Source organism: Thermobia domestica, chromosome 10 (assembly GCF_964235325.1).
Source record: "Thermobia domestica chromosome 10, izTheDome1.hap1.1, whole genome shotgun sequence".
Lineage (NCBI taxonomy): Eukaryota > Metazoa > Arthropoda > Insecta > Zygentoma > Lepismatidae > Thermobia > Thermobia domestica.
In genome coordinates this window covers 39,253,124-39,265,766 of record NC_137463.1, presented here as the reverse complement: position 1 = coordinate 39,265,766, position 12,643 = coordinate 39,253,124, and the positions used below count along the sequence as shown (strand labels likewise).

The 12,643-nt window shown below is 32.2% G+C and overlaps 1 protein-coding gene across 2 annotated transcripts in view; it reads left to right on the top strand.

Moving 5' to 3' along the window:
• Nucleotides 1–12,643, top strand: part of LOC145662456 (fatty acyl-CoA reductase 1-like) — a 117,019-nt gene that overhangs the window by 79,821 nt on the left and 24,555 nt on the right. For both annotated transcript variants that reach the window (XM_081728050.1, XM_081728049.1), the window contains exons 3-4: nucleotides 408–656; nucleotides 10,722–10,867. In XM_081728050.1, coding sequence (XP_081584176.1) covers nucleotides 408–656; nucleotides 10,722–10,867 — 395 coding nt within the window. The remainder of the gene's footprint in view (nucleotides 1–407; nucleotides 657–10,721; nucleotides 10,868–12,643) is intronic.

Below are 12,643 nucleotides of genomic sequence, written 5' to 3'. Positions count from 1 at the left end.
TTCAGCATTGTAATCAGATGTGTATGTGTCTTGATTTTTTTTCTTTTTTGATTTAGAAAGTTCATTGTAATTGTTACATTGTTGAAGGCGTACATTTTTTTTTTTTTTTTGATTCTTACTTCTGAATCGAAAGGTACCAATTTTCTATCACACATGTTGAGTGTTGGCGGAGCTCAATTAGATGAGTCAATAATAATTAGAATTTAAAGTGTTCCGTAGTGAAATTACAAAGAAATACTGTCAAAAAGGAAGCTATTTCATAGCTGTTAAATCACTATTAATTTTTTTTTTTAAACTGATTTTATTAAGACGATAGCGTCTGAAATTCTGAATTTGTTATTTATGAATTTTACCACCACAGTATAACAATATTAATAATTGTACTATGTATTTTTTTCTTACTACAGCTGTTTGACACGATCCGTGAGACAAATCCTTCTGTATTTAAGAAAGTGGTTGCCATCCCTGGTGATGTGAGTGAGCTGGGACTAGGGATTAGCAAAACCGATCGTCAAATTCTGATTGATAATGTGGATATCATCTTCCACGCTGCTGCTACCATCAAGTTCGATGAACCTCTGAAGAGAGCGGTGCTCTTCAACACTCGAGGAACGAGAGAGGTCATCGAGTTGGCCAAGGAAATGAAACATCTCAGGGTAAGTTAGCAAGATAATTTTTTTATATGTATGTACCGAGTGGGTTCAAGTCACACCAGGAGTTTTTTCTTTCATAAGTATGAGAGATTGTATATACAGTACAAATCAAAAGTATTCACCTACCTCAAATTTGAATGAAGATCTGTGGGTGTAATATTTTGGCACTAGAACTTAAGTTCCCAGATTAGCTCAGAATATGACCAAGCCATTTTCAGCCACATTTAAGAAATTCTTAGATGTTAGCTTAGAGAGAGATGAGGATCACGGAAATGTTTTGCAGGAAAGATAATAGAAAACTAAAATAAATAAACAAATAAATAAATAATGATAAATGGATGAAGTGATAAGATATCAAATTTTGTACAGTAATACCAATCACAAACAGGGTGATCTCAATAACGAGTATTTCGAGGCCATCAATTTCGAAAATGATCTTATAATTCTTGTGCAAATCATAATAATAATAATAATAATAATAATAATAATAATAATAACTTTATTTTCAGTGCTGAGAACAGCTTATAAGTAAAAATATAGCACTTGTAAAATATAGAACCTGATACAATAGGCTACAAGTAAGTCATAATAATAATAATTAATTATATGTCAGTTGTAGAGGCAGAGGGCGTATCCGATTTACTATAAGAACCAGACTGTATTACGTAATTAGGTTACTTTGCGTGCTAAATCGAGTCTGCAGATTCCATATCCAGGTGTGAGATATTAGCTGCACGTAACCTCCGCATGGGGCAACCTGGGTAATTCGTAGAAGATGCATATACTTTATCATTATTATTGATTTTACTCTTAAACAACTTTCTGTCCATATTTACCTTACGTGCTATGTCTTTGCAATGAGTTTTCAATTAGCCATCTCCTTATTACACAGCTTTTGAGATATGTGGACGACTTCATATTTTTCATTGATTTTCTATGGACTTTAATGTTCACGTTTCGTGCTTTTTTTTTTTAACTATGTTCCATCCATTTTAGGACAATTTACATTTTGAATATAGAATCTACATAGTCTCTTCTTCATTTAAGCTGAATTTCAACCATCTCCCCTGAAGTCTGTTCACATCATTGCAACCAGATAAGTCCCTTAGCATACAGAAAGCAAAGACAAACACATTCTTTAACTCACATTGGTTTTAAAATCAAGATCAAGTAAAAATGGTCAATATTCTCAAATTTTCCAAACAATGTAGTTAAAGTTTCGTTGAGAAAAATTAGTAGAGATTTTTTTTTTTTTTTAATCATGTCCATCAAATTTTAATATATCACTCTGTTGTTGTATTGATTAAAATATACTGAAGATCAATATAACAAATTTATTCAGATATTTATTTCTTTGTCATAAATTTAACATATTCGGTAATCTAGGTGACAAATACTCCGTTGTAAAAATATATATAATTATGTTCAGTTTAAGTTATAACGTTTTGTTTCACTTCTTGGTATCTCAGATTTAGAATTTAATTGAACCAATGTCTACTGATTCATTATTCTAGTGCTCTTATATCTACATTTCCTAAACAATATTTGATACATTGCTTATTGTCTAAAACCATATAGTTACATATAACTCTTAAAACGTTTTCGAAACATAAATTATTCTTATTTTAAGGTACGAAATATCAATCACAACTTTTTCACTGTCAATCAGTCTTGAACAGTGCAATATGAAGGCTTCCCCTACGCGATATGTTACTATGTAATTTCTGATGGGTTTGGATGAATAAGGACACCTAATTTCGCGCATATAGAACTAGTGAGTCAAGTTCTTCGTGGAGACAATCTCTAAGAAAATTTTCTACAGAACCCCTAGGAAACAGCCAGTATGAAATACACCTCTTACATCACGTGATATAGAACGGAGGGTTTTTTTTTTTTTTTTTTTTTAGTATTAATGAAAATTTTGACGGACATAAGAAAATGGTTCACATCAGAGAATCTTTCAAAATATTTTGATGTTCAGTACCACTTCACAAAGTCAAGTGATTCCTTACTATGTTATACGGAGTAATGTGTGAAAAATACCAAAAACACAGCGTCATTAAGTATTTTCTTCTTTAGTGTGATTCTAGGAAAGTGAAGTGACATTTATACTGTACAAGATTTAAAATACAGGGAAAACCTTTATATGTAGCCTGATTTCCCACAGTGGAAAGATTATTGCACGAATACTGAACAGGCGGGTGGAAAGTTAGATGAGAGGTTAGAAAAAGATCAATTTGGATTCCGGAAATGATAAAGGCACTAGAGATGCTATTGGATTGATGAGAATTATATATCAGAAAGAATTCTTGATGTAAAGGAAGAGTTGTGTTTGTGTTTCATCGACTAGCGAAAAGCTATCGACCGGGTAAGTTGGACGAAACTTCTGAAAATACTTAAAGAAATCGGAGTCAACTGGAGAGATCGACGACTCATTCAAAACCTGTACACAGGGTAACGAGTGAAGCTGCACTTGAATGAAGGAGAAACCAATAGTATGGAGATTGGAAGAGAAGTCAGACAAGGATGTAGTTTGTCGCCCGAATTATTCAACATTTACAGTGAATGTTTAATGAAAGAAGCATTAATGGGAATTGCAGATTTCAAGATTGGAGGGCAGATAATTATCAAGATCAGGTATGCTGAGATACGGTTATAACCAAAGGAGGACTACAAGAGATGATTGACAAAATAGTTGACACTGAAAAACTGTATGAAATGGAAATTAACATCGAAAAGTCGAAAGTCATGAGAACATCCCGTGGAAATACGCCCTTACGGATCAGAGTGGAACAAAAAGAAATTGAAGTGGTCGATAATTTCAAGTATCTGGGAAGTATTTTGACGAGAGTCGCTTACTGCACCTAAGAGATCAGGTCAAGAATTGCCATAGCTGAAAAACCATTCAATAAGAAAAGATCACCACTCTTAAGTGCAGGCTCAATATTGGACTTAAGAAGTTGGTCAAGTACTATATGGAGCATTGAACTGTATGGTTCAGAGACTTGGACATTACGGAAGTTGGAGAAGAAATATTTGGAGAGCTTCGAAATATGGAAATGGAAAAGATAAAATGGACAGAGAGAGCAACAAACGAAGATGTTTTAAAACGGATAGGAGAGAAGAGGGCACTTCTAGCCAGCATCCTTCGTAGGAAGGCGAATTGGATTGGATATATCTTGCAAAGAAATTGTCTTCTTCATACCGCCATAGAAGGAAAGATGGAAGAAAAGCCAGGAATAGGAAGAACACAACTGATCGATGATTTGAAAAATAGAGGAAGAAAATACTGGAAGTTAAAAGAAGAAGCTGAAGTTCGGGAAACGTAGAAGAAACATAGAAGAAAATCCTCATGCCGAAAGGACAAGCCGAAAGGCAGAATACTTAATAATAATAATAATAATAATAATAATAATAATAATAATAATAATAATAATAATAATAATAATAATAATAATAATATATTCCATACAGGACTGGTTATCTTAAAGTTCAACTAAAATAGTGATAAAAGATAAGTTTCGAAGTGTACAATAACTAACAAAGTGCTCAAAGATAATCAAATCTACTAAAATGTCCTTTTCATTAATGTAAAACATAAAATCCTAAACAATGCCTTGTTTTTTAAACTTATAAAATCCTAAAATGCACTTTTCAAAGTCCTAATTTGATTTTTTTTGGAACCTAAAGATCCGAAACCATGGGAAAAAATAATTATTTTTCATTTTATAACAACGTAACCTTAAAAAACATTTCATGAACTGCTTCTATTTTCTTTATTAGCGTATTAGATATTCTAATCACATAACTATCAAATTCTAGTTTAAATCTAAAAATTGTCTTGTATAAAGAAACGTTTGAACTTCCATGTTTAAAATCAGGCTATTGCCTGAATATAGAACCTATAACGTTATAATGTATCACCTTTATGACTGCCAAATTTCAGTCTTCTGTCAATACAATACTTTCATGTCTGTATATCTTTCATGTCTTCTTCTTTATTTATTGTTATTTCATTGATTCTATACATACCAACAAAATATTGAATATTGTTCGTAAATGTCATAGTTTTAGTTTTATCATGGTTGATTTTTAATAATTTACTTTTGTACCAGTTATTTATTGTACCTAAATCTTTCTTTAACAAGTAGTTATTACATTCATTGCTAACTATCCTAATAGGTTTTTATGTCATCCACGTCCAGTAATATTTAACGTATTATACAATGATAATAATAAAAAATAATAAACTGCTCTGAAAACTGTTAATTAGCTTTCTAATTGCTTGCATCAAACAACTTTTTGAAGCGGAAGAACACGCGATTAGCAAGTTTAGTCAGGTTATTTATTAATTGTTTTTGTTTCGTACATTAAAGTATGATTTGACAATACTAATTTTATTGTTATATAAGTTTTAATATATATATTTAAGAATCATTTTGAAGCAGTATGTATTTATTGCGTTTTTTAAATAAAATAACTTCTATCTCATATTCTTTATATGTTGTTTCATAACCTCAATTGATTTTTTATATCTTCAGGTGCAAATCTAGGTAGTCACATATATCTTTAAGTAATATCATTTAGAATTATTTTGAATTATAGTAAATTCAATGTAAATTCTGATTTAAAAAAAAAGATGTGTGATAATGTGAAATGGTAAATGAATCTCGGTTCTCTTCACAGGCTACGTTAAAATATGTTAGGCTATGTTAAACTCTTCAGGCTAGAGTTCTGAATAGTTGAAAGTGTTTTATATATTTGTTTATTTTATATATGGTATATAGAATAGTCGGCATAACTACTAATAGCAGTATGTATAATTCATACAGAGTAATAGTATTTTTTCAAGATATGTTGTAGAAAACTCAAAACAAATTTAATTGCTAATTTAGCTCCAAGGTATTTGAAAGATGTTTCTTTAGCTTTTTTCTTTTAAATACGCTAAATTACCGTGAAGTTTCTTTTAATCCAAGTATTTGTACATAAAACGTGCAAGTGTTTGTGTCGTGATTGCACTTTTGATTACATCGTGTAATAATACCTTATTTATCCTGTATCGTCCTTCGAGTATTAGCTCAACTAAAACTTATTTGTATAATCGTACAAAAATGTCTATGTCAAACATTGTTAATTACATTTTAAACACTACATTCAGACGCAAAAGGAAAGATTCAAGAAGATTAAAGAAGGGATAATTGTCATTTCCCAATGTTGTCATGATTCTATATTTCACGCGGTCGTGTTTTCAGGAGACAATAGTTGCGTAATATTAGCTGCTTGCAAACAAAAGTGAGGAGAAGCTTTGTTTTTGGTCTAGTGGTTTGAGCGTGCGTCTTCGGTGCACTTAGTTCCGGGTTCGGTTTTCACTGGAAAAGCTTTAAAAAAAAATGAACGCGTTACAATGGTTCCGGATTCCATCTGAAGCTGTAGGATCACGTCTCATTTAGGCTTGGTGCTGATAAAGGATGCTGTGAAAGGACTTAAAACAAATATGGACTATCTTCCCCATTGTATAAGATAGACTATGCCATCTCATATCTAACGTCTGTGGAGCCTTAAATTACCATTCGTAAACGTAAGGTATAATTCAGTGGTCGCCAAACTTATGAAGCTTCTGTGCTGCCTTGAGTGCTACTTTGAACTACCAATCAAAAGAATTACGAACTTCTTTTTTTTTTTTTAAATCTTACATTTGTTTATTGCTTATAAACTTACATTTCCAATAAATATGAAATCAAACTATCCAAGTTAGCAAATGTCTAATATACACACAAAAAATCAAACTATCCAAGTTAGCAAATGTCTAATATTCACACAAAAAATCACACTATCCAAGTTAGCAAATGTCTAATATACACACGAGAAACATAACGTGTACAACCCCACACGTATGCAATGGGTCCATGACATTTGGGCGCGAAACGTTTAAGTGCAAAATCTTTTATCCAAATAGCTTACTTACCTACATATATTATAATGTATTTCATAAGTAGAGCCCAGATGTTTAGGCATTAAAATATGAAAATAGGCACTGGAAATTGCATAAAACTTCCACAAATAATTTTGCAAATACTAAAAAATACCGTCTTTGACACAGCGAAGTTTTTGCATATCATTCACAACTTGTCTCTACCAGTTGAAAAGAAATGGGAAGAAACCGTAGCAGACTACTGACTATCCGGTCTCCGTACTATGCGGCTTAGTTTTAAAAGAATATTTCCTTTTAATAAAATAAGACTTATGTAATAAAGAAATATAATTTGTGTAAAAAGACGTACGTTTTTCGTTAATGCTTAGTTATTTTAAAGATGTGACTATATATTCATACTGTACCATGTACAGTACTTGTTTTCTTGAGTCAGACATTATTAAATTTATCGTAAAATGTGTACAATACTGTACATATTTTCATTTTCATAATAAATTATTAAAATGCGTGGTACAAAACATAAGTGTTTATTAAGTACTGACCTGTACCAAGAGGTCAGAAACAATTAATAAGAGCTTTTTCTTGGAATAAAAAAATGGTGTTTTTAATGCTATGTATGGGTGGTTCAGGAAGTAAGTATTTATTGATTTTTTTAAAATTTGATCTGCCCATTGCGCCGGATAGTTGATACTCTATTGTATTAATAGAACGTTATTTTAGATTTCATATAAATAGGCACTTATAGGCACTAGCTATACATTGAAATAGGAAGAATAGCCAAACAAAATTTAGTGTAGGTAGCCTGTGACACCCCAAAACAAATGTTTGTTCTTTATAATATATCTAATATAAAGAAACGATACGATTGGACGGCATAAGAAGAACAGCATTATTTCCAATAAGGATATGCAATCTGTATAACAGTATGACAGAGTTCTCAATGACCAGTCAAGAACGAACAACCACGCCGAAGTAGCTCATCGTGGACTGCTTTGTGCCCAAACGTCTCGCGCCCAAACGTCCTCCTCCGTATACAATCAACTGTGAGATGAGGCTGACAATTGCAGTTGGGCAGGAGAAACAAGCAGTTGTTGTCGTCAGCGCCCCCTGTCGTTAGCATCAGGTCAGTGGAGGAATCAAGGTTAGCCAACCAGAGCGTTAACGCGATTTACTGAAAATGCCCCACGAGCTATTAGTAGCTCGCGATCAACGGTTTGGGGATCACTGGTATAATTCATAAAAGAGGATAATCCAGTTCTCAACTCTGCTAATATATATTTTTCAACACCGATGTAATATGAGTTAGAACTTGAGTTGTAGAATTCGAACCACATAAGACCCCAGTCCGGACATAGAAAGCCCATAACTTTTATTGTACCGATATTGAATTGTACGTTAAACTCAGAGAGTTGAGAGTGAGATTGGACCATCTGTTATATGAGATATTTGTGTAGTGAAATGTTTCAAAAATATGAATGTCATCACTCAAACAAGAAATTGAAATTAAAAAAAAAAAAACTCTCGAGGCGATGCTGTATAGAACTTATTTTCAGCACTAAGATTACAAGTTTAGTTCTTCGACTTTCGGATTTCTATAGAATTTGGAATCGTTTCAGAACATTTACACAGAACCTTTCAATTCTGTCAGAGACAATGTAAAGAATGATTTGAACTACGGTGAATTTCAAATTGAACTTGTAAATATAAAATAAAATTTCTAAAACGATGCCAAGCTCTATGGAAATCCGAAAGTCGGAAAATTCAATTTGTAACCTTTAGTGCTGAAGATAAGTTCTATAGACTGTACAGTATTGCCTTGAGAGGTTTTTACCTGGCAAGTTCTTATTGGCACTAAATTTGCAAATTTCTATTTCGATTTTCAAATTTCAGTAAAACTTGCGATCGTTTCAGATCTCTATTCTTTGTATGGCCGAACAAAGTAATATAAAAGTAAGACAATTTGACTCTATTTTTCACATTTATATTTTTGGTGGGATATTATTTACAATGACTTAACTAAAGGATCTATGTGTTTTCATGATAGCCATTCTCAGAACACTACTCTTTCGTGTGCGCTAGAAACATTAAACTGGACATGTCCGCAAACGGCATATCCGGTAGCGAAACATGCCATTACACTTATTGCTCTATAAACGAAAAAAGAATCGACTTAAATTGCTCATCTAAATGCTACTACATTTTAATTTCTTAATTCCTACAATATTTCAAACAAAATAACCTGTATAAAATTTGAAAAAAATCTGCAATAGATATTTGAATATTTTATATTCTAGCAGCAAATATTCACGTACAGTATCTTGTTTAATGTATTTTGAGTACTGTATTTTTTTTATAACTAAATATTTAGTGCGTTTGCCGGTTTCAATTCCCACTGGGGACAGAGATTGTTAAGTTGGTCTTGCCATTATAAAAGATTTAGGCATGTATTTAAATTAATATATAGCAAGCAAGTGTAACAGTCAATGAACAGAACTCACGAGATTCTGGCATGCAATGCTGCGGAACACTATCTCTGTCGCCAGGTTACGTACTCAAGCAAATTTTGTCCAGATCCGTCTAGGAGTTACCGAGAAATTAAGAACCACATACAAGCAGAGCCAAATCTGTCTCTGACCGAGCTCGTCCGCCGATGCCGATGGCTTAGACGATGGGCTATCTGGCCACCAAACTTGGTTTTGATCCGGTAAGTACTTACCGGGAAATAAAATACCACATACAAGGGAAACCGACCTATTCCTGGCCGACCTCAGCCCCCAAACATATCGATCTTACTCCTACAATCGGCTACCTGCCTTCTACATTTAGTTTATATTAGGTCAGTAGTTTCCGAGCAATAAAGTACCGCGCACACACACACACAACTAGAGTAAAATTATAAACTTCCATATTCTTACACCGGAAGCTATGGAGGTTGATGTAGTGATCACACATTGAATGAATAATGCAGTTTTATTGCCATAGTCTTCACTATTGTAATGTAAATATGCTCAATTTAGTTTATCATAATACTTAACAAGAAATCACAAAAATTAAATATTAAAGGAAAGAAGAAAATTACAATATACACAGTACATTGGAAATTTCAAACGTACAGAAGTATACATACAATATTTGACAGAGAGTGTAATAATAAAGTAATTTAAAAATAGAAAGGACAATAAAAAAATAAATTACTTGAAGGACATTGCTAAATTTATTTATTTTTTTTTCCAATTTACACTCTTCATCCAAGAAATTCAAAATTCCGTATTTTCGGTACTAATACGATGTATCCGGTTTTCCAAAGATTATAAGGTTTCATACTCCTGAAGTCTGATCTTCCGGTCTTGGTTACTATAAGTCGTTAACTCCAATGTTTGCTATCTTTTGGGGTATTCAGAGCAAAAAGAGAATTACTAACAGTAGAAGAGCTATTTACTACGAGTTTTATATATATAAGCAGAGCCCCTACTTAAAATATAATGTAATATGTTCTGTAGAAAATATGGTACACTATACGCAATAAGATCTCACACTTTCAAATTAACACCATTTCTCAGTTGAACAAATTTATATGATCATTTTCTTCAAACTGTAGTAAGATATCGAATATAGTAATATCATTTTAAATGTTTATATCTTATATTTTTTTCTCACTAGTACGAGTTTTACATTGACATTGTAGTACTTTCAGTGTGGGCATGTCAAATACCTAGTTTTAATAGCGTTTAGCACTAACATGTGTTACTGAGCCATAATCTTAATTTTCTTAGTTCTGATTCAGATTTCAAGGATGTTTCATTTCATATGTTGCCAGCAACAGTGAAGGAAGTGTCATCAACGAAAGACTGCATATACCCATCTATTTCTAAATTAAATAAATAATTAATATATATTAAAATTAGTCTGTTCCTTCGTCATTGTTTATAGTTCTAAATTTACTTCGAAAGTTTTCAATTTGAACAGTCTGTTTTATGTTCTTTTAACTCCACTTATCTCAAGTTTGTATAGTAGAATTTTGTGCATAATCAAATGCTTTAGCTAGATCTAAAAATGATGTAATTACCTTTTTATAAAATTGATTCATGGCTTTACAAAGTTGAAACAAATTTAATTAACCCCAATTTATGTTCCAGGTATTCATGCACATTTCGACTGCCTATTGCCACACATCAGAGAAAGTTTTGAAGGAAGTGACATACCCACCTCCAGCAGATCCATTTAAAATTATCCAGTGTCTGGAATGGATGGACGACGAAGTGGTAGAAGCTATGAGTCCCAAGTTAGTAACATTTTTAGACTATCGGATCATTGTTACGCTTGATAAATAATTATTCCGAAAGGATATTGTAAAGGATCCTGCACTATATAGGATGCTTGAAATATCTGGATATGATGGATGCGTAGTATTAGTTTGGAATATTTCGTAATAACATTGTACTATTTGGAAACAAACAAGTTGGCAACTGTATCACTTTTAACTTATGCTAATGCATGTGGGCACACTATGTACTATGTTACCAACATTTTTCAAAGATTGTTTACTTCATTTCAAATACATTTTATTCACATGTTTTGCCACTGTCTATTTCCACGATACTGAAATCTTTATTATGCTATAATTTTGTTACTTACAGCTATTAGCAACTAAGACTAGCTTTGGAAATGTCATCTGTTCAATGGATCTAGTATGTGCTAGTATAAACTATTCAAACGTTATAACTACATTTTACAAACATATCTTGTAATGCTTAATATAAGCAGTATATTCTGGTATAAACTTTAGGGCATAAACAGATAACAAATTAAGAAGTTTAGTTTAACATGTTAAATCTTTCATTTATACCAATTTTGCAAGTGACATCAAACATTGACCCTCTGACCATAAGGCGCTCCATCCTACCCTTTGAGGGGTTTCTTCTCCACAGCTATTCGCCTCCATTCCTACTGATTGCTTTACCCTATTATCTTCATTAGATTAATGTTTTCTTTTAATTCATCGATCCACCTTATTTGAATCTACTTCTTCTTCTCTCCACACATCCAACCAACTTAATCTCTGCGAATTTATACAGTAGATCTTACTATGTCACAATTGAATCAGTCATTGTTAAAACGAGATATGTGCAATGTATTTCAAAGTTGGCTTTTAACTTGTATTTATCGGCTTGTAACAACGGCCGATTCAATTCTTCAATATGTAATTTACCTTCTAGTTGGTTTTACTTATCCACTTTTTACTAATCTTCTACAGTTCTCATCTCTTTCTTGTGATTCAAATTTCAAGTCCACGAAACTTATCATAATCTCTACAGATTGATGAGATAGTTTTCAGTAATTCCGATGACTAGTTAATCATGCGAAACGGAGTTTCTCCAAGATGAATTTTGTGTAGTCCAAACTAAGATCGACTATGCTTCTACAGAGACTCAACTACATAATGTTGCCTTTTATTGAAAAGTCGACTTCAATGAGCATAGATATTGCAAATGTCATTGAAGAATTTAAACCCATGGTTTCATTCAACAGAAGAATGTCCGTATAATAGCTCTTGTAATGCCATTACAAAAAAAAAAGTACCTTTGTAAAAATTCTGCTATTTCTTTGATAAGTTCATACTCACACACACGTGCATCTATGCATGAACTTCCTTTAAATATGTACATAAAAGTTTTTATTACGTACCATGTTAATATTTTTTTACTATGTCTTATGCCTTCCCAGCCTGCACCCACATTACCAAAATCCTGGCGCCGCCTATGTTATTAACCCCAGTTTTTTTCTTTCTGTCTCCAATTTGGTATGCATATACCTATTTTTTATTATCTTTCCGTCTTATTTATAACTGTCGTATCATTAACATAAGCTACTGTTTGAATTAATCTGCAAAAAATAGTGCCATATTTTGTCTAATACTTTGTTTGTAGTTCTATGTAAGAAACAGAAGATGTACAAACCTTAAAAATGTTAATTATCAATATCTATTATTGAATAAGACGACAATTTCAACGCTCACAAGTAATAATTTTTCTTTTTCGTAAGTATCAATTTTTCATCT